This window comes from Canis lupus, chromosome 27 (assembly GCF_003254725.2).
Source record: "Canis lupus dingo isolate Sandy chromosome 27, ASM325472v2, whole genome shotgun sequence".
NCBI lineage: Eukaryota > Metazoa > Chordata > Mammalia > Carnivora > Canidae > Canis > Canis lupus.
Window position 1 is genome coordinate 21,599,493 of NC_064269.1, and position 25,696 is coordinate 21,625,188.

The window sequence follows — 25,696 nt, forward strand, 5'->3', positions numbered from 1 at the left end:
ACATGTGTTTTTTTTTTAATTTTTATTTATTTATGATAGTCACAGAGAGAGAGAGAGAGGCAGAGACACAGGCAGAGGGAGAAGCAGGCTCCATGCAGTGGGAGCCTGACGTGGGATTCGATCTCGGGTCTCCAGGATCACGCCCTGGGCCAAAGGCAGGCGCTAAACCGCTGCGCCACCCAGGGATCCCCTCACATGTGGTTTTAAAGAAATCTGAGAATATAGAGGTTCATGGAGACACAATTTTTCCATTTGCTTTTGAAATAAAAGGGAGACATTAATTTCTTGATTCAGTTTCACTTGGATAAAACAACTTTTTTTCCTTTTTAAAGATTTATTTATTTGAGACAGAGAGAGAGTGAGCATATGAGTGGGAGTGTGTGCGGGGAGAAGGGGGAGAGGGAGAGGGAGAGATAGAATCTTAAGTAGGCTCCATGCCCAGGATGGAGCTCCAGGCTCCATCTCATGACTCTGAGATCATGACCTGAGCCAAAACCAAGTCCGCTTAACTGATGAGCCACTCAGGCGCTCCAAACAGCTATCTTTTTCAGCAACAGATAATTCTTTAGTTATAATAATTAACATGACTTTTAAAGAAATGTAATTTTATATCACTGATATGCAGACCTTTTCTCTTTGGCATCTTTTAAAGAAAATAAACTTATATTTTAAAATATTAAACATATAAGAAACAAACCAGCAACTATGATGCCCCAATGAATCCTGAAAATTTATTACTTGGGAGAATATCAGATATTGATCCTTTGTTTTACAGCTCATGATAATAATCAGAAAATATACATTTTGAAATGAAAGTCAAAAAAAGAATAATTACATATAATACATATTACAGATATTTTATTGGTACATAAGCAAAGCAGTACTAAAAGCATATTTATGTGTCCACAGTAGTGAACATGGTAATTTCCTGTTTAAAGCTGCAGCAACTCAAGTCCTCCTTGGGTCAATAAAGACAGACAGATTGGAAATATATTTAGGGCTATCACCATGTCTGGCTGTAAACCTATTTTTTAATCTTTCCCTCCCCCCATATATATATGTATATACTTTATTGCCTTTATATTTCTGCTGGTTTAATATAATTAGTATACTAAATAGTTATCTGCATTTATTTGGTTTCTAAAAATATATAAAATGCATTGGAATAGAGCTCCTGCAGCTTTCAAGCAGTCACTGTCCTGGCATCGAAAGCTTATTCTGGAAATGAAAAGCAGCAATACTGAATAAATAGTGATTGTTTTGTCTTCTCCACACAGCTGATGGCCTTCACCCAAAACTTAAAAATACTGTAGCAAGTAGTATAAACATGCAAAAAATGGACATAATATAAAAGTAATACTTATGAGCTAAATTTTAATACAATATAGACTAATAAAGACAACTTTAGGTAAAAGAGGGATGTGAACACAGCATTGTTATATACATATAAATTAAGGCCCAATTTTTCAAAGGCAATGCACACAGGGAAATGCCCATCTGCCCACATCCTTTGAACACCTGAAATCAAGAGTTTTTGCCTTTTCCATAGTATTTCCTCAATCCATTATTATAGTTCTGACTTGGAAAGATGTTCACAGAAATGGCTTTAAATGAAGTTTCTTTACTCTAAAGACCATTTTTCTCTTATTCACAAAGAAAAGTTCTTTTCATGCAGGTAAAAATTTATGCTCTGGAAGCAAGTGTTTTATTTGTTCTTAAACACTATTAATAATCATATTTCACACCATAAATTCTGTATTTTTGCTGTTTTAGCTTGAGTGTATGATTAATTTGAACTATGGGAGTTGATGATTGCTTCAGGGATGACTGAGGGAATTAAATGGGTAATTCCTATTAATACCAACCAAAGTCTCACATATAAATTCCTTGTGCGTCAGGACAAAAAAACATGCTAACAAACCAAAATATCTCATAAGAAAAAAAAAAGGACTGAGGCAACCCAGTATGGATCATTCTCTGAGGATGCTAGACACTCCAAAGGGTCAAATATACCAATGCTATTTCAAATCATTCCTTGTAAGGAAACAAATTATCTTCTAGTGTATTTAATACTTATAGGAAATCATAAGAAAACTTGCAGCATAATAATAAAAAACCCCTTAAAATGTAGTTTAGTATTTAGAACCTGAATATTTCCCCAGTTGAAAAATTCTGTATTTGGTATTTTTGTATATCACTGCCCACTGCCCGCCCCGCCCCGAAATGTATCCAAAAGATGTGGCACTTAATCTAACTCATCTGTGTTCACAATACGTAAAAATGATCAGGAATACTATTTTTAAGATGTTCTAGGGAAATGAGTTTTTCTCCTATTTTAGAAAAAGACTTAGAAAATATTTCTTAGAGATTTTCTTCCAGAAGTAATATAACTGATTAAAAAGTATAGCTGCTCAATGTATTTATCAAATTCACATTTATATATTTTTCCCATCTAGGAAATAGTATTTCTATCTGTAATTAGGTCCATAAAGATTATTTGGTATTTGAAAATTCAGATGAAGTTGTCACAATGCTGCCAGTCTTAAAGTTATTAGGTTAATACTGATAATAATTTACAAGAATTAAGTTGGACATTGACTTTGTGTATCTGATGGCATACCAAGGCGTCTTTGCAATTAAAAATTGCAAAGTTTAATATATCTTCAGTTTAATATTTTGATTTAAATAGAATGTGATTAATTTATAAAAAAATGTTTTTCTTTGTGAATAAGATCTTAATTTCTCTGAACGATAACAAAATGACTCTTGGTATAGGATGGAACCCTTTAAAAATAAGGCATATACTGGGCATACATAAATCATTTCTGTCACAAAATCTACAAATTACCTTGATTTTTTTAGTTCTAATTTTTAAATATATGTAGATATGAAATAACTATTATAAATTGAGAGGAAATGTGTATAGGTTGTGGTTATACAGGTTAAGAATAAATTATTTCTCAAGTTATTTGCAAAATAGCATAATGGCAAGGTCAACTTGATAACTCCAAGAACCCAAAGAAAATAGTATTTTTAGTTGAGGTCTGCCATTTAGCTGGACTAGAAAAGGCAACTCTGCATTATTACTTTCAGTTCTCTAGAAGCTTCTATATATTTTCATAGCCATTCTTAACATTTTTCATTGGAAACCTAAATGCAGCATTCTCAGCATTCATTAAGCCAAAATAAGTCAAATGTGTTAAAACATCCAAAGTTGCCCTCATGCATAAGATATAGCTTACATCTTTTTATTGTTACCATGGCATTAATATACTAACCCACTTTTACTTTGTTGCATGTAATACAGAGAATATATTTTCCTCAGAATTAAAAACTACTCAGGTTAAAGTCTTTATTGTTGTACCAAATTTTGATCAGAGGGAATGTAAAAATGGCAAAATGGTATCTGACCACACCCATCCTGATATTACTTGTGAATCTTAGTTAAGTCACCATTCATGAGATACTGACTCATTTTTGATTTTATAAATAAGAAAATATATGTACAAATGGAGACTCATGTCCTGTAAAAGTCAAGCTCAAAAGTGGTAAAGAAAAAGAATTTAACTTTATTTCCTCTGTAAAAAATACCTAACTCCAATGTACTTTCTATCTAAGTGATTGGAGAAATAGCAATAATTCATAAAGTACAGAGTAAATTATGTGCAAGCAATAACTCACCCATGGGTGCTTATACCAATAGAGCATACATATGAAGTGGGTTATTTAAAAAATGTCACTTAAAGTAACCTTTCTAAGTAGGTCAACCAGGAATCTCTACCTATGTATTATGGCAACTCTGAGGATCAATGAGATTAAAATGATTAAGGCAGGGCAGAAACAAAAAAACATATAATGTATCAGGAAATCCCATGTCCCAGGAAATCCCCTGTCTGTTTGGACAGATAATCAACAATTACTTTTTTGTTTAAAGGGTCTGAAGTACTGCAAATCTTTTAAACATACAATTAACCTCTTGAAAATATTTCTATTCTGGTATGTGGTCATTCATATACTGGAAATATTACAAAGAGAAGATTCAAGTCCAGATTAAAAATAAAACCTGAATTATTTCATCTAATTAAAGCAATGGCTAGGACAGGTACACAAAATAAATACAAGTGGGTTCCTCTGGAGTTAGTTTTGATGGTGGAGCACCCTATGACATTTTTACAGTTGAAGATCAGCAACGTATGGATGGAGTCTGGCAACATGCACACAAAGTCATAATCACACAATATATAATGTAATTCAGTCACAGGATAAGTATTAATAAAAAATATTAAAACATCAACATTCACCCATTAATCGATTATATGGAATAAATTAAACTAAGCCAGTCACATATTTCTCTTCATTCTTAAGTCATGGTTTTATTTACGTATACACACAGTATAGTACTTTCTTAACGCTCTCAAATGCTACAAATAAAAATGAAGGCTTTGCATTACAGCTGCTGGACAGAAACGTCAACACTGTTGATGTGTGAAAACACAGTTTCTTTGTTCTTTAGCATCAGTGCACAGGGTATGGCTCCAAGTGGTATGCAATTTAGGACAGAAAAAAGATACGGTGGCTTGTGAAATAGATCCTCTGTTCATCATTGGCACAAATCAAAGAAGGAATTTTAAATGTCCTTGGTACCTTTGTTGGGTCTCTCCCCTAAAGGCAGATAATGTTATACATATATGCCTTCAGGATTAAAACCAGATGAGATAGGATTCTGTAGAATACGAAGATTACTGGGGAGCTGCCGCGACGAGCCAGGCCGCTTCAGGGACCCGGACTGGAATGGTGCCTCTACACAGAAAACAAAGAAAGCCATTTGGTGGACTCAGCAACATTAAAAATTAGAATTTTTCCAGCCCTAAAGAGCCAAATAGCAAACTGTAAAACTGCAGGCCCCTGTAGGGCCCTGGGTAAGAGGAGAAGGCTAGCTTCCTGACCCTCTCTGTTGACAAAAACAGTTTTCAGTGATTTCAACACCTTTTTAAAAAGGTGAGCATTCTGCTTCTCTTTCTTGGTTGGTCAGATGATACGCATCTTTTAAATAGCACAAATTAATACTAAGGACTTTTAAGAGAGGAAGAAGGGGCATTAGGAACAGAAGCTAATCAAATTCAACAGACGATGACTTATACATCAGGAGAAGGTTTCTTAAAGAAGAGTTTAAAACACATGATAGAAGATTCGGTGACTACACGCCCATCTAAGTAAATAAATAACCTGGATATCATTGATTTTTCCCAGAAGCAGGAAGTACATCAATTTTTTTTAAGTGGGCCAAGTTTTGAACGGTAGGATAACATTTTAGCTGAATACAAGTAGTTTATTCAAAGCAAACCAATGAAGATAAAGAGCAGATTTCACAACACCTACCCCTTTCTATGTCTGCATGTGAGGCCTCTACTTCAATGGGCTCTGCTGGCAACACGGTAACTTTTGTCCCTGTCTGTTGGATGAACTGCTGGAGATTGACTTGCCGCAGCTCCTTAGTCAACTGCTCCAGTTCTTGTTCTTTGTCCTAGATGGAAGTTAAAATTTGTCTTTTTATTTGAAGATTTACTCTTGGACAGCTAAAGACATCCTGGTGACAGTCCATCTGCTACAGGGGCTAGATGTGTGATACCTGTTTTCACAAGAACGCCTTTAACAAAATCTGGTTAATATTGATACAATGGGCTCAAAAGAGGTCATTTCTGCTTTGTGGCACAGGCCAAAAAATAAACAAGTAAAGGACAACAGCTTCTTCAGTCTGTCTTCCTAAGTGTGATACTTTCCTGTGTTAGGAATACACTCATGCACTTGATGAAATAATTATATATCTATGAACTTTTATCAATAAAATACTGGTTTCCATCCATCCCAGTGTTTAAGCAATCTTGCCTTAAGCTTTCACAATTAAATCTCCCTATTACTTTATAACTGACAGCAAAACTTATAATCATTTTGTCTGTGAGATTCAGAGAAGTTCTTGTTTTGGTAAACTGTTGAAGTTTTCATGGGATTTGTTACTGAGATATATTTTAGAGCATGAGGAAAGCAAGATCCTACAAGATTTTCACTGTGGGGTTCTTAAGTCCTTGGCAAAGACAAGTCTGAGAACTGAAGATCCTTTAAGAAAGGAGATCATGTTTTGGTCAGCTAGAAAGCTCAAAAAAGCAAGGAGAGGCATTCTATTATTTGAATGGATGGTCTTTCTCTCCTTTACTGCGCTATAGGAAAAAGTGGCAAGGACTCACCCAGGCTGTGTGTGTCTGAGGAATCTGGTAAGGGTAAGAAAGAGATACCAGAAATGAGTGGTTGTTTCTTCTACTTACTTTAGTGTAAGGGGTACTTGGAGATATGTGAGTTTGATTATGAGATACTTTTCAATGGATAGTAAGATTACTAGTAATGACTGTTATTAGTAATGTTACTAGTAATGACTGTCATAAATTAGTGTTTCCTGTAAATAATTATCGAAGGCAACACAGCTTCCAATTATACCCTTTTTAAGGTTCAAAATTAGCATAATACTGACAAATCAGAGGTTAACAACTTCTACTGTAGCATGAGAAATTCTTGATTTTCAAAATTTTGGTAGTTTTATCTCTGACTATAGCTAGTGGCAGAGAAAGGAAATCACAGAAGTTCTTGAAACCTCGGCTTTCACTGCTTATAAAACTGTTCATATTCTAAGGGAGGTCTTCTCAAACTTCCATGTGCACTGGTACTATCTGGAGATTTTACTACAATTGAGATTCTGAATTTTTAACAAGTGTGCCCCAAATTACACAGATCACTCTTTGATTAGCAAGCCTGTAAGCCAGCATTGACCAATACAGCAACCACTCCAGAGCACTTGAAATGTGGCCAAATGTAACCACACCCAGATATTTTATTTAATATTTTAAAATTTGTTTAATATTAATATTTAATATTTTAAATATTATTTATATTTAATACCTCTTTGCAATTCTCCTGAGATCACATTTTCTTCTCAAGAATAGGTATCCGAGAAATGGAAGCTGAGTGATCAGGATCTAATGTCAAAATAGAAATGCTATTGTATGTGAAGCAGAGAGGGGAAAATCAGAGAAGAACCTTTGTGCCCCTCTCCTCAGGAAAGCAAAGGAAAGTAAGTAATGTAGAGAAAAGAAGGGAACTATTTGCATCGCAGGAAAGATGGGGTGAGCCAACAATGGAGAATAATAGATGAGCAGTCAACTAGCCAGGCAGTCAACTAGCCACACAATCCCTGGTACACCAATCTGCGATCATCTCTTTTGGTTTTGGCTTCCTTATCTCTACAAGGAGAGAAGGTCAGATTCACTATCTCATCATTAGTGTCCATTCCAGCTCCGAGATTCTATTCTCTGTATCCAATTACCTAATGTTACAACTGCCACAGTAAGAAACCTCTTTCTGTGGAGCAAGGACCAGTGTGGCTTTAGAGCTCACACAGCTTTGTTTTGGTCTCACATCTTAGCTTTGTCATAAGTCACAGAAATTCTAAGAAACTTATAAACCAAGTAAGTTTCTAACTTTCAGTGTAAGAGAAGATGGACAACCATTAAAGAAAATGCCAACAAAATATTAATTCTTCTAAGTAGATGAAACATTCTTTTTATGAAAAATGTTCTTACCTGTAATCGTTTGGTGGCTTGTCCAAGAGATCTTTCTACAGCTTTAATGCCATTCTCCAGCCTCAGACTCTGTTGGCCTTGAATGTCAATTTCTCCTTTGACCTTACCAATCTTTCCTTTAACCTCTTCTTCATTGACTTGTGCCTCCTGAACTTCCCGTTGCAATTTTTCTGCTTCAAGACCGCTTTCCATAGTCTGGATCTGAGCCAAATAGTCCTTTAATTTACTCTCACATTCTGTTATTTTCTGTCTTATTTCTTGAAGTTGATCCTTCAGCTGTTTTTCATTTTCCTGTTCAATCTGCAATTCATTTTCCCAAAATTCTTCCTCTTCAATTTCTACATCATTTCTTTTGATCTTTTGCTCCAGGCGGACAATTTCCTCTTCAAGGTTAGAATTATATTTTTGCTCCCAAAATTGTATTTCAATTTCATTTGATTCTAGCTCTTTCTCAATGGATTGAAGCTTTTCTGTCTGCAACCGGATCAGCTTCTTTAACTCATCTGCTGTTGTTTTGCAGTTATTCAGCACCTTTTGCTTAAATTCAGTTTCTTTGCCCTTTCCAAAAATGTCCATTAATCCTTTGGCACCTCCTGTAAATGTTAATGATTTCCTTTTAGGTTCTCTCCTTTTGATTGATTTGTCGATCTGAGGCCTCAGTTTAGCCAAGGGGGGCAAACTCTGCCTATATAAAGTTCTTTCTGGAATTCGAGCCACACTGTCTGAAGTGGGTCGCTCACTAAGAGATGGCCCTGTTCGACGTAAAATTAGCTGTACATCACTAGCATACTGCCCCCATTTGTTTAAGGATATGATAGGATTTTCATGAGGTGCTAAGTGTCTTTCAGTATCTCTCCATTTTTCTATAAGAGTGTACCTTCCAGTTCGACCTAGATAAAAAAGATAAGAATAAATTGTCAAAGTGGAACATGTAATAGCTAAAATAATGCAACAGAGGACACTATTTGATAACTGTGTCTTCTTGATTAGCATCAAAGTCCAGCTCATGCTGCCTTTAAAACTTCTCTTGAAGACAAAAAAATCCCAAACCGAACCAAAAAAACAAAAAAGAACTTCTCTAGAAGATATGTTAAGAGCATAAAATTATGGAATGTGAATTACATATACTCTTCTGACCCACTTAAAAATTCAATTTTATACTTTAAACCTCAGTGAGACTCTGACATTCTTGTCAAATGCCTGCCTTCTTGTCTAGACTTTCTTGTTTAGGACGAGACCTCTAGCTGAAACAAAGGATGACACCAGAATGCCCCGCTGGAAGCCAGTAGGGCCTGGTCTCTAGAATTAGGTAGAACTTCAAAACTTGAAATTTCCACTTTGTGAATCCCTCTGCTTCCTCTGTACATTAGAACTTGGAAAGGCTGGAGGCCACAGTTTTCCTCCTGAAGGGAGGTATAGAGCCAGTGGACAACATGCTACTTAGCTCAGAGAAGGCTGTACAGATCTTTTCTCTGTCTCTGCATGAGGGCTTGGCCAACTCACAGCTCACAGCTGGTATCTTTCTGCAGAATCGTGACAAATAAAAATCACCTAAGTGAAAACAACCCTTCAAAATAATTTTGTAGAAAAAGAGGGGCCTGAAGACAATACTACAAACAATACTACAGTTTTGATAGATATAGCTTCAAAGATTCTTGCTAAAAATGTTTTTAAAGGCAAAAATATTAAAAAACAATAAAGTCGTATATAAGTAAAAGTTATACTGACCCTAACTGGTAATTACAGAAGATAAAGTTTCAGAAGACAGTATAGTATCATTAACTTGAACACACTTTCTAAATATTTCCATTTAAGGTGGTTGGGTCAGATGGTTTATATTTTGTTACAAGTGTCCACTGGAACTAATATGCTTGGAACTACTATAAATGTTACATGTCAATTATATCTCAATAAAAATTATATCTCATTACTATTCAACATTATTATGAGAAAGAAAAAACTGATCCTGTCATCTCCCAATTACAATACTGATATACACAGCTATTGATTTATCCTCTTTTTAATTTCACGAGCTTCTGAACCAAGAGTAGTTTGGTTATTTTCTCAGTTATGAGGTCAATAAATGGAGATCTGGATACATATATGTGAATATCCATGTATCCAAGTCGGAAGTAGTACATTAAGAGTGTTATGGCTTTAAACACTTGCATGTGTTCTCTTTTAAGGAAACCGAATCTTGGGTACAGCTGAAAAGTTGCAGCTTACGAGGCAAACAGACTGGAATTTTCATCCCAGGTTTTAATTACCTACTGGATAAATAGCATAAATTCACTTCTAAAATGGAGATATTAGCAATACCTCATAGGTTATGAAAATCAGAATCAGACATAACAAGCGCCTCCACATCGCCTGGCCCACAGCAGGTATTCAATACATGGTAGCCATTATTAATTTAAAACACAGTTATTATTCACATAACAAAAGGGCTGACCAGAGACCTTTTAAAAATGATGTGACCTGACAATAAACTGACTTTAAAAAATCCCTAAGCAACTTTTAGCAACTCCCAACAATATAAAGCTGGAAAGACCAAAGGCTCTGGAGCCTGTGTTCAAGTCTGGCTCTGCCAACTGTTTAAATGATTTGTGCAATTTATTAAATTTCATTTGGATTCAGTTTCCTCATCCGTAGAGTGAGAATCGTATTTTCTTTTTTATAGAGAATAGTATTTTCTTACCGATAATGCTGTGAAAGTCAAGTGAGATGTAAAAATATTTTCTAAAATTGAAAAGTTCTATACAAATGTTAATTGTTACTATTGTCAAAATGTCTGGGCAAACAAGGGAAATGAAGAAAATGTTTCTAGTGATTTCCAGGTTAAAAATTACTATAATTACTCCAAGAAAAACCACATGACAAATCTGCAAGGTTAAAACTATTGCACGTATACACACTGCTTCAAAGATCACAGCACTTTGTGTTCTTGGCTTTACTGCCTATCAACTACTTTTAGTATCTCACTCTTCTCTGGAGCTCTGTGTTCTCATCAGCAATGTGAGGGGTTAGAGTAGATCAGCAGAGCCCTCTCTAATTCTCTACCAAGCCAATGAAGCATCTTGAAATGGAATCATTATATTATACATTATACAAGTTATATTAACAATTTTAAGGACCCTAATTTAGTCATAATTAAATATGAAGTTGATTTTTTCCAGGGCTTAATGGTACTGCTGCCCTATGAGAATGTCTTCATAGAAGATTATTTAGAATTGCTTTTACTTCCAGTTTTCCCTTTTTGTTAAGTAACTCATATTTAGTGCAATTAGGCAAAAAGAAAAAAATTCTATCCAGCAATATAAAAAAGCTTTTATAAAAGGTAAATGAATTAATAGCTTTGATTTTATTATAAAAATTAGGTTTTAGATAGGTTATGTAAAAGTTAAATCCCATAATCATTATTTTTAATACCATACTTGGCAAGACCCTAAAGATCCTATTTCATTTGGATAGATTCAAATTCCTCCTGTAAAACTCTTTTCAATGCATTTTATTAAATGGATACATTTAACTGTACCTTGCATACTATCTTGATGTACCCCTGAAACTAATTATCTGTCTACCTACCTATCTACCTATCTAGCATTTGTAGTTTAGGCTGTTTTGGCTATCTAGAAATGTATGCCACAATAAGTAATGATAAATAAAATACTGACTATACGTTTGAATAGTTGAAGCAACTGAGTGTAATCCCAAGGATCATTCACTTCATATAACACGGAAAATCACATAGAGAGACTTTAATGCATTAGTGAAATCTCACTAGATGACTGACATAAATTAAAAGGAAATAGGATAACAGATTACTCTTACCTAATTCGAAGCAGAATAGTATGTATAACTGTGGAGTAATATGAGGTTTATGAAAATATACACCCAAACTCAAATATTCAAATATGCGTCACCCAGAAACATTATGCCCTTATTTCAACTACTCTTTCAATGGTGCAACCTTTTATTTATTTATTTTTTAAAACAATTTTAGGAAATTTCTTAGAGCCAAAGAACAAAATCATGATTTATAAGTCACATCTTGTCATTTATTCAACAAATATATATTGAACACCAAATATCTGTCAGAAATAGTATCAGGTCCTAGCAATTCTATTAAACACCTTGATCATCAACCCTCTTTATAAGAGTTAGCTTTAAATGACATTTGTTTTTTTCTTCAGTTTCAAATCCTTCTTACCCCAAAGATGAATACTACACATTATTCAAAAGAACATGACAGAGAGTTGGCATTAACCTCTTATGAATTGAAAGCTAACATATCCTCCTATTTCTGGACATATTAGAAGTAATGTCAGTAAAAGCTTATTATTTATCATGAATAATCTATCCTACCCCACTGAATTTTCCCGATAATAGATACTTTGCTCCTTGGGGTATATAAACATTTTGGATTCCCATACAGACTCTAAGTGAATGTAACTAATCCTTCTCATAATGATTTAGAATCCTTTTAAGGAACATTGATCTCTGTAACAGAAATTACACTGTATCATTTTATAGTCTGTTAAATGCTTTTGATGCTTATATATATGTATATACATACACATATATATGTATATACATACACATATATATGTATATAAAAATAAAAAATATATTAAAAAACATAATACATATGTACTTAATTGGTTTTGTGAGATAAGCAAAATGATCCTCAACTTACCAGCAAAGAAATAAAAACTTAACAAATTTAAAGCAATTTTCCAATTACAACTACCCTACAAATTTATCAGTGAATTTTCTACAAGTCCTGAATGTACCTATTAAGATAACTTTAACCACGGAATATTTTATGAAGACAGTGATATAATGTAAATACCTCTGAGAATAACCTGTCAGCCAGCTGTGCACAACCCATAGTTAAATCGTTCACAGTATATTTTCCCAGTGTGCTGATGAGATTATCATGTAATCACAGAATTACTGCATATTAATTTAGAAACTATTTAGGATTATATGATAAAGTTGCTACATTAAAAAGTAATTAAACATAAAATTTATTAATTTCATAATAATTAACATTTCCTATGCCTGTATTTGCTAGGCACTGTGCTACTTACTTTGCATAAATACTATTAACCAAAATAACAGCTAACACTTATCACTATAGACCAGTAAGGTTTGGGGGATATTTTGTTATTGTCGCATATAATCTAACTCATCCTGACTGATGCATGCTACAAATCAAATGTCTTCACATTCATTAAAAAAATCTTTTATGGATGTAGAAAATATAGAAAGTACTTATAATTATTAATGATTACACTACTGTTACATTCTATGTTAACTAACTAGAATTTAAATAAAAAATTTTTTAAAGTATTACTTTAAAAGAAATCTGTTGAGAATAGGCTAGAGGGGACCAAGATGATGCAGGGAGATGAGATGGAAAGCTACTGCAAAAATCTAAGTGAGAAATGATGGTGGCTTACATCAACGTGTTAATAGTGGCTGTGAAGACAAACAAGACTATATATACCGAAGGTAGTATATATAGGATTTATTGATAGAATGGTTGTAAGACATTAGAACAAGAAAAGAAAGATCTCACAAAAGCTTTAGATCTAATCAATTAAAAGAAAAGTTTTCATTTGCTGAGAGAAGGAGAAGGAAGAAATTTGAGGGTGGGCAGTAGTTGAGATTCAGAACTTGGGTTCTGATATTTTAAATCTGAGATACCAGTTAGTCATCTTCTAGAACTTTTTACTGCAGTACTAATTAACCACTAGCCACATTTAAATTTTATTAAAAATTCATTTCCTCAGTTATACTAGCCACATTTCAAGTACTCAGTAGCTACATGTAGCTAGTGAACACTGGATAGCACAGATATGGACCATTACAACCCTTGCAGAAAGGATATTCTACTGGATGGCACTATTTAGAAAGTATGTTTTACTGAATACTTACTTTAGGCAAAGCAATGGTGTAAAGAAGGATAAACAAGCAGGACTCCTACATTAGAGGTACTTCCAGAGAAAAGAAACAAGTATTAAATAGTTAAACTAGAATTCAGTATAAAACGTGCTTGTTTGAAAACTGATTTTCTTGGAGCAAACCATATGAAGCATGGCTTCTTAGGGAATAGTCCACTCTACCTTGGACTCAGCCCCAATCAATTTGTTTCTATTAAATGTTAACTCTGGCTCCAGTTGAAGGAGATATGGGAACAAGATCACAAGAAGAATGAGCAGAGAAAAATTCTGAATCCTCCCTCAATACTTTAAATGGCATCAGACAACAAAGAAGTATGAATCAAAACTTTTTCCTCAGTCTCCTTGATTTCTTCCTCCTCTTTTCCTCTAATCTTTTGTTAGCCATACTCTAAGATCTAAGCTACTTGAGGGCAGAAATACATTCTTTTCATATTTTGTGGATATTGTAAAAGCAAATGTACTTTCTGGACTATAACTTGAAACAGATGAACAGTCAAAGACTTTGTTTCACATACAGACTTGAGAAGCAGTTTGAACTGTAAAATAATGGCATTTCTGAGACAGTTGATGGGAGAAACAAGATAAAATACTCGAAATTGGGAATGTGTCGAAAGCCCAGCATCTACAGTGACCAAACACACAGTGCACTGCAGGCTGTTTTAACCACTTCATGCCAATTAAGTATTTCGATTTTGTTTTATTTTGTTATTCTGTCTTATAATTTGGATGTGTTCTATTTCCATCACCTAAATATAACCTGTCAGGGTAGTCAAAGATCAGAGTAGAAAGGATTTCTTTCCATATTATTAGATACATTCAACACTTTTATCCAAATGATGTTGTCTTTAGCTATTTTCTAATTTGATTCCATTGATTAGCAGCACTGAGTCAGAAAATGTTCACTGCTGTAGATATTTGCAGAGTGCCAACTTGCGTAAATATTTTTATATCTTGATGGTTTCCTGAGAGTAATTTTAGCTATCCAGAAAAATCCCTAACCATCCCTAATCAAGAATATATCTGAAGTACTTCCACCTCCTGCAGCCAATATATGGATTTAAACCTGGGAAGGTATTCTACAAGTTGCTTCATTATACATTTTTTAGAAACAACTGCGATTTGCTCAGCCTATGCTCTGCCAACAGGATAGCTAAACTTTAATTATGTTAAGCTAGAAATTCTGGGGTTGGATATCACAGTATTAATTTTCCCTAATTAATAAATCCCCTATTATTTCTTACAGTGAAAATAAGGTCAAAATACTATAAAACTTCCATTTAGTGTTTAAACTTTGAATACCAATAACTCATATTACAAGACAGATAAATATTTAAATATTTAAAAATATGTACTTCTGATATATACAAGACTGATAATATCTCATGGCAAAAGAAAAGCAAGGATCAATAGTCTTTGGCTGGTTGCTAGTTGCGTCATCTCTCAGGTGAATTCTGAATTCAGAGAAGCATTTATGATACAGAAAAAGAGTTGTTTAGCCCAGTTTGGAGAAATATAAAACTTCTGTATTCAGGTTGTCAACTTTTGGACTGATTTAATGGACAAAGCAAAAATGCGGGTAGATTCACTTAAAACTTTTTAGATTGTTCACAAGCAAGTACAGTACACTGTTTAGTCCACATGGATAAACACACAAGACCTTGTCAAAATTCTGTGTAGAAAATGTGCCTTCCATATGGACAGATGCAGCTTACTGTACTCCTCAGCCACCCTGCAAAATAGTCATCTTCTTTTAAACCACTGCCCATGGCCTGATTCTCAAATACAACAAAGAAAGTTAGATTTGACAATTGCTAATTTTAGTTTTCACTAAGCAGAAAAAACAAAGACGAATTATTTTATTCAAATAAATTATGTGAGGCTTTTTTTTTTCTGATTTGTTGTTTCTTATCAGTCACTGAAGCATATTTAAAATCTCCCATTATGATACTGGAGTGTCAGTTTCTCTAGTTCCACTGGTTTTACTTTATATATTTGAGGCAATGTAACTTGTTGTATGTAAGTTTATAATCTTTTATCTTCTTATGAATTAAGCCTTATATATGCTAATGTAACAAGTCTTTTCTTTGCTTGTAGTGCCCTGTGTTTTGAAGCTATTTTTAAAATATTAATATGCCTAACTGACTTTATTTTGGTTAGCATATATGTAATTCCTTTTTAAAAATAATTTTTAAAAAGGTTTTATTAATTTATTTGAGAGAGAGAGAGAGAACAGGAGCAGGGCAAGGAGCAGAGGGAAGGAGAAAAGCAGACACCCTGCTGAGCAGGGGATGATGCTTTCCTTTGCTGTGGAAAAGCTTTTTATTTTGGTCACACACACACACACACACACACACACAGTCCTATATATATATATATATTTGCTTTTGTTTCTCTTGCCTGAGGAGACATATCCATAAATATGCTACTAAGGCCAATGTCCAAAACTCCCCTTTTAGGAGTTTTATGGTTTTGGGTTTTATATTTATATTTAGGTTTTTCATCTAGCTTGGGGGAAAAAAATCCACCTTGAGCTTATTATTGTGTTTCATTTTCATTTCTTTGCATATAGCTGTCCAGTTTTCTCAATACCATTTACTGAGGAGACTATCTTTTCTCCATTAGTATATTCTTGCTTTCCTTGTCATAGATTAACTATGGAACTGTGGGTTTATTTCTGGATCCTCTGTCTTGTTCCAATGATCTATATGTCTAACAGTACCAGACTGTTTTAATAATTATAAACTTTGCAGTATATTTTGAAATCTGGGGCTATGAAACCTCCAGCTTTGTTGTTCTTTCTCAAGATTACTTTAGTTATTCAAGGTGTCTTGTGCTTTCATACAAATTTTAGAATTATTCTAGTTCTGAGAAAAATGCTACTTGTATTTTGATAGGGATTGCATTGAATCTATAAATTGCTTTGAACACTATGGATATTTTAACAACATTAACTATTCCAATCCATGAGCGTGGTCCATATTTCCATTTCTGTTTCTTACAATTTTTTTCATCAAAGTCTTAAGAGTTTTTAGAGTGTACATCTTTCACTTTCTTGGTTTAATTTATTCCTAAGTATTTTATTCTTCTTGGTGCTATTGTAAATGGGATTGTTTTCTTAATTTCTCTTTCTGCTACTTCATTATTGAAATACAACAGTTTTTCATATATTAATTGCATGTCCTGCAACTGTACTGAATTAATTTGTTAGTTCCAATAGGTTTTTCGTGGAGTCTTTAGGGTTTTCTATACATAGTTATGATGTGATCTATAAATAGTTCTCCTTCCTTACCAATTTGGATGCCTTTTATTCCTTTTTCTTTTCTAGCTGTTGTAGCTAGGACTTCTAGTAGTACTAGGTTGAATAAAAATGGTGAGAGTAAACTTCCTTGTCTTGTATCTAATATTAGAGGAACAGCTTTCAATTTTTCACCATTATGATATCAGCTGTGGGTTTTTCATATATGGCCTTTATTATATGTAGGCATGCTCCCTTTATTTTTATTTTTTAAAATATAGTTTTTAAAGATTTTATTTATTCGAGAGTGAGAGAGGGAGAGAAAGAGAGAGAGAGAGGCAGAGACACAAGGCAGAGGGAGAAGCAGGTTCCACGCAGGGAGCCCGATGTGGGACTCGAACCCGGGACTCCAGGATCACGCCCTGGGCTGAAGGCAGACACCAAACTGCTCAGCCACCCAGGGATCCGCGTGCTCCCTTTAAATCTACTTTTGAGAGTTTTTATCATGAACAGATTATATTTTGTCAGGTGCTTTTTCTGTATCTGTTGACACAATCATATGGTTTTTTTTAATCCTTTTTGTTATCACATTGATTGAATTGTGAATGAATCATCCATGCATCCCTGATAAAAATCCCACTTGATGGTGCCGAATGATCCCTTTAATGTATTGCTGAATTTGGTTTGTTAATGCTTTGTTGAGAATTTTTGCACCAATGTTCATCAGGGATACTGGCCTGTAGTTTGTTTTTTCTTTTTTTTCTTCTCTTTTCTTTTCTTTTTCTTTTTTCTTTTCTTTTCTTTCTGTCTGGTTTTGCTATTAGGGTAACAGAAACTGGCCTTGTAGAATGAATTTGAAAGTTTTTCTTCCTCTTCTATTTTTTGGAATAGTTTGAGAATAGGTATTAGTTCTTTAAACGTTTGATAGAATTCACCTGTGAAAACATCCCGCCCTGGACTTCTGTTTGTTGGGAATTTTTTTTATTGTCAATTCAATTTCATTACCAGTAATCTGTTTGTTCAGGTTTTCTATTTCTTCCTGATTCAGTTTTGAAAGATTTTATGTTTCTAGAAATTTATCCATTTCTCCTAGGTTGTTCAACTTGGCATATGATATTTCATTGTATTCTTTTTTTTTTTTTTAGATTTTATTTATTTATTCATGAGAGAGAGAGAGGCAGAAGGAGAAGTAGGCTCCGTGCAGGGAGCCTGATGTGGGACTCGATCCTGGGTCTCTAGGATCACGCCCTGGACTGAAGGTGGTGCTAAACCACTGAGCCGCTGGGGCTGCCCATTTCACTGTATTCTCACAATCTTTTGTATTTCTGTGGTGTCAGTTGTTATTTCTTTTTCATTTCAGATTTTTATTTGAGTTTTCTCTTTTCTTTGGTTCCTGAGCCTGGCTAACAGTTTGACTATTTTATCTTTTCAAAGAACCAGCTTTTAGTTTCATTGATCTTTTTCTTTTTAGTCTCTATTTCAGTTATTTCCACTCTAATCTGTATTATTTCCTTCTAGTAACTTTGAGCTTTGTTTTCTTAGCTCCTTCAGTTGTAAAGTTAGATTTAGATTTTTCTTCTTTTTTGAGGTAGGTCTGTATTGGTATAAATATCCCACTTTTTTGCTGTGTCCCAAAGATTTTGAACAGTTGTGTTTCCATTTTCATTTGTCTCTATGTATTTTTTTAAATTTCCTCTTTATTCTTCACTGACCCACTGGTTGTGTAGCCTCCATGTATTTGGGTTTTTCTAGCTTTTTTTTTCTTGTAATTAATTTCTAGTTTCATACTGTTGCATTCAGAAAAGATGCCTGAGTGATTCTAAACTTCTTTAATTTATTGAGATTTGTTTTGTGGCCTAACATGTGATCTATCCTGGAGAACATTTCATGTCCATTTGAAAAGAATGTGTCTTCTGCTGTTTTTGAGTGGAATGTACATATCTGTTAAGTCCATCTGGCCTAATGTGTAGTTCAAAGTCAGAGTTTCCTTACTGATTTTCTGTCTTCATGATCTATCCATTGATATAAGTGAGTTGTTAAAGTCCCCTATTATTATTGCATTACTGTCAATTTCTCCCGTTAAGCCTGTTAATATTTGCTTTAGGAATGAACCCTTTTTATCATTACAGTATATCTTTATCTCTTATTACAGTCATTGTTTTAAAATCTATTTTATCTGATGTAAGTATTGCTACCACATTTTTTTACCTCCATTTGCATGAATATCTTTTTCCATCCCTTCATTTTCAGTCTTCTGATATGAATTTTTCTCTTATAAACAGATATAGATGGGTCATGTTTTAACCATTTTGTCATCCTATGTTTTTTTGCTTGGAGCATTTAGTCCATTTAAAGTAATTACTGATCAGTATATACTTATTGCCATTTTGTTAATTGTTTTCTGGTTGTTTTTATAGTTCTCTGTTCTTTTCTTCTCTTGTTCTCTTCCCTTGTGGTTTGATGACTTTCCTTAGTGTTATGCTTAGATTCCTTTCTCTTTATTTTTTTTTTGTATATATACTATGGATTTTTGATTTGTGGTTACTATGAGGTTCATATATAACATCTTATGTGTATAGCAGTCTACATTAAGCTGATAATCGCTTAAGTTCGAACACATTCTAAAACAATACATTTTTACTCTTCATCAACATTTTATATGTACAATGTCATATTTTACTTTTTAAATTTTATGTATCCTTTGACTAATTTTTGTAGATATGATTGATTTTTACTATTTATTATGTTTTAATCTCCATACTGGCTTCATACATAGTTGATCTATTTTTACCATTTTTTTTTCTTTGTAATTTTCTCATTTCTAGTTATGGTCTTCTCTACCCATGTAAAGAATGCACTTTAGTATTTCTTGTAAGGCTGGTTTAATGAGGATAAACTCCTTTATTTTGTTTGGGAAACATTCTATCTCCTTCAATTCTGATTAATAACTTTGTTGGGTTGTAGGGTTTTTTCCTTTCAGCACTTTGAATATATCATGGCCCTCCCTTCTGGCCTGAAAAATTAGCTGATAGCCTTATGTGGTTTCCTTTATATGTGTTTGCTTTTCTCTTGCTACTTTTTCTTTTCTTTTTTTAAATTCATGAGGGACACACAGAGAGAGAGAGAGAGAGAGGCAGAGACACAGGCAGAGGAAGAAACAGGCTCCACGCAGGGAGCCTGACGTGCGACTCGATCCTGGGTCCCCAGGATAACACCCTGGGCCAAAGGCAGGTGCTAAACTGCCGTGCCACCCAGGGATCCCATACTTTTTTTTTTTTGTAAATATGTATTTTTTTATTCGTGAGAAACAGAGAGAGAGAGAGAGAGAAAGGCAGAGACACAGGCAGAGGGAGAAGCAGGCCCCATGCAGGGAGCCTGACGTAGGACTTGATCCCGGGTCTCCAGGATCAAGCCCTGGGCCAAAGGCAGCGCTAAACCGCTGAGCCACTTGGGCTGCTCTCCTTTGCTACTTTTAATATTCTCTCTTTATCTTTACTTTTTTGCCATTTTAATTATGTGTTTTTGTGTGGACCTTCTTGGGTTCATTTTGTTTGGGGCTCTCTGTGATTCCTGGACCTAGATGTCTATTTCCTCCCCTAGATTAAGGAAGTTTTTAGCTATTATTTCAAATAAGTTTTCTGTTCTTTTTTCTTCTTCTGGGGCCCCTATAATGTGAATATTATTATGCTTGATGGTGTCACTGAGTTCCCTTAATCTACTTTTATTTATTATTATTTTGTCTTTTTATTGTTCAGGTTGGTTGCCTTCTATTATCCTGTCTTCCAAATCATTGGCATGTTCTTCTACATCCTCTAATCTGAATACAATTTCCTTTTAATACATGTTTGCTAAATGATGGACTTAAAATGCAAATGTAAGCGGTAACCCACATTATTGGCTTTTCTGATGTAGGTGCTCATCATGTTCCAAAAGGGTTAAGTCAACCCAAAACATGAATAAAAATGATAAACATAAACCTGAGACTAAGAAGAAAAGTTGCAACTATGTAGGTGAACAAGATGGAGCTAGTAAGCATGTACTTGACAACTTCATCTTCACCACATAGTAAGATTTTAAAAAGCATATATCTTTCTATTGAAGAACTATGTTATATGTCACATTTTTCTTTTCTAAAAGTAGTCAGAATAAACAGTAAATAGGGTTACTTCTAATGAGGGGTCTGGGAACTAGGAATCTATGTTTTGGCTTAAAAAAAATCTTTAGTCCCACAAATAATGATTTGTTTAGGATAAACAACAATAGAGTAGAAGGCAGTGCAGACTTTAGACTGAAAATTAGTAAAATCTAGGGGGAGATAGAGAACAAGTGTCTTAACAGATTTATGTAAGCATGAAACATAGTAAGTAAAAGTGTGCTTGTAAGTTGTATTATGGAACCAAATAAACAAGAAACTAGAAATCTGTATTTAATACAAATAAACATAAACAGGAAGCATAAACCACTTTATCTCACTCTCAGAAAGTTCACTTACCTATCGCTTGAGCTAAGGCTATTACAACCTCCTGGCAAGTTGTAACTTCGGTGACCCCACAAACAATCCTTTGAACTCCATCCACCCATACTTTAAGTTCCATGGTGCACCAGTCACCCAAGGGCCCTGAGACTGGTCATCAAGGTGTCAGGTCATGTCGCTGGCTATGGAAACATGGGGAAGGCAGAGTCTTGTGTAGTCAGCTACAAAGAGGAAAAAACATTTTTAATAAAATGAGTCTTAAAATTTCTTCTAGTATTATGCAGAATAGATTTTAATATCTCATAATCCTACTATTCATGACCATTTTATAGAACTGAATTCAGTCCTATGAATACGACAGCCACCTATTCATGACATTGTTTCATTTTACTATAAGTTTTGTAATTATACTTTTTTAAAAGATTTATTTATTTTTTCATGAGACACAAAGAGAGAAAAAGAGGCAGAGACATAGGCAGAGGGAGAAGCAAGCTCCCCACATGGAACCCGATGTGGCACTCGATCCAGATTCCAGGGTCACGCCCTGAGCCAAAGACAGCCGCTCAACCACTGAGCCACCCAGGCATCCCGCGTAATTATAACTCTAATCATGGAGTAACTGAGAAATCTTACTTGACTAAGCCCTATTGCTCAACACATAAGCTATTCCTTTCTTTAAAAAAAAAAAATCTCATTAGGATGATTCCTTAGGTTAAAAAAAAGTTTTTTTTTGTCATTTTTTGAATAATAAACCAGTTGAACCAGTTTCCATAGCCTTGACAGCATTTGTAAATGAATCTTTATTAACCCCTGCATTCCTTTGTTTCATGTGTCCCTTGTCTCTTTCTTCCCCATAAGTCTGAGTGTCATCTTCAACACTGAAACTACAATACCAACCACAGCATAAGGCATAAGTGTGCAGAAAATATTAGCTGATGGAAATTAACTCCTTTACTGGGTGATGACTTCTTCATATATGAACTGCTTGCTTGTCCTTTTCTCATGTATTTAACTGGGGTTTGAAAGTAGTCTTAGGGATCCCTGGGTGGCGCAGCGGTTTGGCGCCTGCCTTTGGCCCAGGGCGTGATCCTGGAGACCCGGGATCGAATCCCACGTCGGGCTCCCAGCATGGAGCCTGCTTCTCCCTCTGCCTGTGTCTCTGCCTCTCTCTCTCTCTGTGTGTGACTATCATAAATAAATAAAAATTAAAAAAAAAAAAAAAAATGAAAGTAGTCTTAAATTATAAGAGTTATTCTAATAATACAATCTCAACTTTTTGTTACTCTTGCTGTGCTTCCCTGTTGTTTTTCGTTTAGCTGCATTATATATACACCAAGCAGAAATTTTTACATTCTCATACATTTGAAACAAATGCCTTGATTTCCTGTATTGATTGGAAAGTTATTATTAGCTTGCTAAAAATCAATTGTACACAATGTTTTTTTCTGTAGGTTTTTCAAATCTCAGTTCTTCCTGTCTTAAAACTTCAATCAATCCATGATTCGTTTGTTCACTGTCCTATGATCTTATTTTTTTGTTGGTTTTTGAAAGAATGCTAAAGTTTATGAGATGTAATAAACATCGATTTAATTAAAACGAACCTTTAATTATTTAAAGACTGACAGTGGAATTGGTGTTTCAGGATTAATGACTTACTGAAAAGCTTATTTAAAAAATGCTAAAAACTTGTCAGAAAACAGTATTTACTACAAATAGAAACACAGTCCTTGTGCACTTTCTTAAAGGACCTAAGATAATTCTAGGCCATCTTCCCATTTACCTGGGTAGATGAGTCAGAACACACATAAGGAGAATAAATCTATTGCTTTCTCCAAAGAAGACACAAAAATATTTTTTGTCATCCTGAAAACAAGGAAAAGGACTGATCATTTCCCAGTGTGTTGATTCAGCTCTCTGTATACACTGCAGTGCCAACATGGTTTCATAAACCCCCTATATGCCCAGAAGAAGGGCCATATGCCTCTGACAAGCTAATTTCCATATCTGCGTTCCTCAGTTATGAAATCCTGTGGGATGCTAAAGTTTCTGAGGGGGTGGAGGTAGGGGCGGGGAAAGGTTCCAAAGCCAAAGAAATGTAAGAAATCTTGCAAATAAAGTTAAACAAGTTTCTTTACAGTTAGCCTACTCTGAGCATTTAATAGGCTGGTGCATACCTGAAATTTCAAATGAGAGGTTTACATGCTACTGTCCCCAATCCATTTAAAGACCATTTAAGGAAAGGAAACATAAGAGTTCTGACTTAAAACAAGATATTTTTCCTTTCCCGCCAGGCACTCTATTTACTAAAAATAGAACATATACTATTCCTCTTGGAATAAAATTATGATTAAAAAATGGCCAAACATTAATATACTGTATTAAATTAATATAGTACAATTAAGTTATTTTATTAAATAAAAAGCTCAGCTGAGTTTAGGAAACTAAATTGAATTAAAATCTATTTAAAACCTAGTCCATTATTTTTCATTAAAAGATCTTAAACTTGGGACAGCCTGGGTGGCTCAGCGGTTTAGCGCCACCTTCAGCCCAGGGCCTAATCCTGGAGACCTGGGATCAATTCTCAAGTTGGCTCCCTGCATGGAGCCTGCTTCTCCCTCTGCCTGTGTTTCTGTCTCTGTCTCTCTCTGTGTCTCTCATGAATAAATACATAAAATCTTAAAAAAAAAAAAATCTTAAACTTGGAAAACCTAGCAAGAAAGACAGATCTCATTAAAGGCCTCCTCCTCCAAAAGAAACTTGTCATTTAAAAGAAACTTACGAGGTTCATTTTTAAATTCTATAAAGATTTTAGTATACCACCACATATTTTCTTATCTTGGATTATCACTGTTTTACCTCAAACTTTTAACCAATAAGTGAATACAATGAACATAGAACACACCCACATCTGTTAAATATTAGAGTATAACAATGTGGGAAAACACCGAGCATAAATAATATTGCTTAGTTGATATAAACTTGCAGGGTATTTATCCTCTTGACCAGCCTTCCTACTACAGCTCATCATGGAGAAGATCAGCATCTGCATATTTCTTTCAACACCACTAGCATTTACTTTCAAAGTTAAATCCTTAAGGAAAGTTTAAAAAGATGCCTTAGTAGGTCAGATTAATGAACCATGTGGTCCAAAACTTTATTTCTAGCAGAGCCACTGTTTTCAGAATATGGCTTCTGTCAAGTTTGGGGTTGTATTAACAATCATCTCCCTAGCTTCCCTAAAAATCATGGTGTGATTCACGAAAGTCATTTGAAGAATCTGTCTCCTCGGTAGAAGTCTACGACTCCTCCTGGAGGTGACCCTGTTCTATCCTCCAGAGTCCAACTCCTCTGGCTATATTCCCAGCCCCAGAACTAGACTAAAGGGAAAATGGAAGTCCTACATTGTAGGTGCGTATGGTGGATTGGTCATCATTGGAATTAAGGACTCAAGAAGCTAAAGGGCTTTGGCATCTCAGTTGGAATTTGGAATAAATTTTTCCATGGAAACAATGATATAGATAGAAGCAAGATTCTACTGCAAGGGTATTATTATAGTTCAGTTATTGTTTTCACCATAAGGTTTCTATACTCAAATCACTATTATTTTAATTTTTATAATAAAAAACTAGGTTTATTCAGTAACATGCTACTGGGAACAAGTGTTCTTTAGTTAAAAACTGTTTATCTTGAAAGCCTACTGAATTAAGCATCTGCATTTGTGAAGACAGACACATTCCCCCAAAACCAGTGCTTTAATAAAACAATTTTAGTCAATCCTCATTATTCATGGGTTCCTTATTTGTGAACTCACCAACTCATTAAAATTTATTTGTAACCCTCAAATCATTATTTATGGCACTTTCAGGGTCATTCAAAGACATGTATTCTGCAATGAAAAATTTGAGTTGCCTGACCCCTGACTGTTCCCAGGTGAGGTTGTAAAGAGGCAATACTCTGCCTTCCTGTTTCAGCTTTCATAGTGTCAACAAGTTATGTTTTTCTCAGTGTATTAAGTGCCATGTTTTGGCATTTTTGTAGTTTTTGTTGGTGACTTTACTGTTGAAAATGGCTCCTAAGCATACTGTTGACACTAATGTTCTTAAGCACATGAAGGCTGTGATGTGACTTATGGAGAAAAGTACCTGTTGTTAGGTAAGTTTTGTTCAAGTATGAGGTATACTGGTATTGGCTCTGAGTTTAACGTTAATGAATCAACAATATATGTCAAATAAGGTATCTTTTGACAGAAAAACACATAAAACAAGGTGATATATTGATCAGTTGATGAAACTTGTGACCAAAGGTTCTCAAAAATAACCAGAACTGACTGCATACTTTAAAATGGTATAATTTTCTTGTGATGGCCACTATCAAGCTACTGAGCAAATTC

General features: G+C 34.5%; 1 protein-coding gene across 1 annotated transcript; it reads right to left on the minus strand.

Moving 5' to 3' along the window:
• Window positions 1-704: 704 nt before the first annotated feature.
• Window positions 705-24,804, minus strand: RASSF8 (Ras association domain family member 8). Its single transcript, XM_025455413.3, has 5 exons — window positions 24,708-24,804; window positions 21,325-21,527; window positions 7,629-8,518; window positions 5,380-5,524; window positions 705-4,800 (listed from the first exon to the last, which is right to left on the minus strand). Exons 2-5 carry the CDS (start codon window positions 21,425-21,427, stop codon window positions 4,679-4,681), a joined length of 1,260 nt encoding a protein of 419 aa, XP_025311198.1. The 5' UTR covers window positions 21,428-21,527; window positions 24,708-24,804; the 3' UTR covers window positions 705-4,678.
• Window positions 24,805-25,696: the final 892 nt, after the last annotated feature.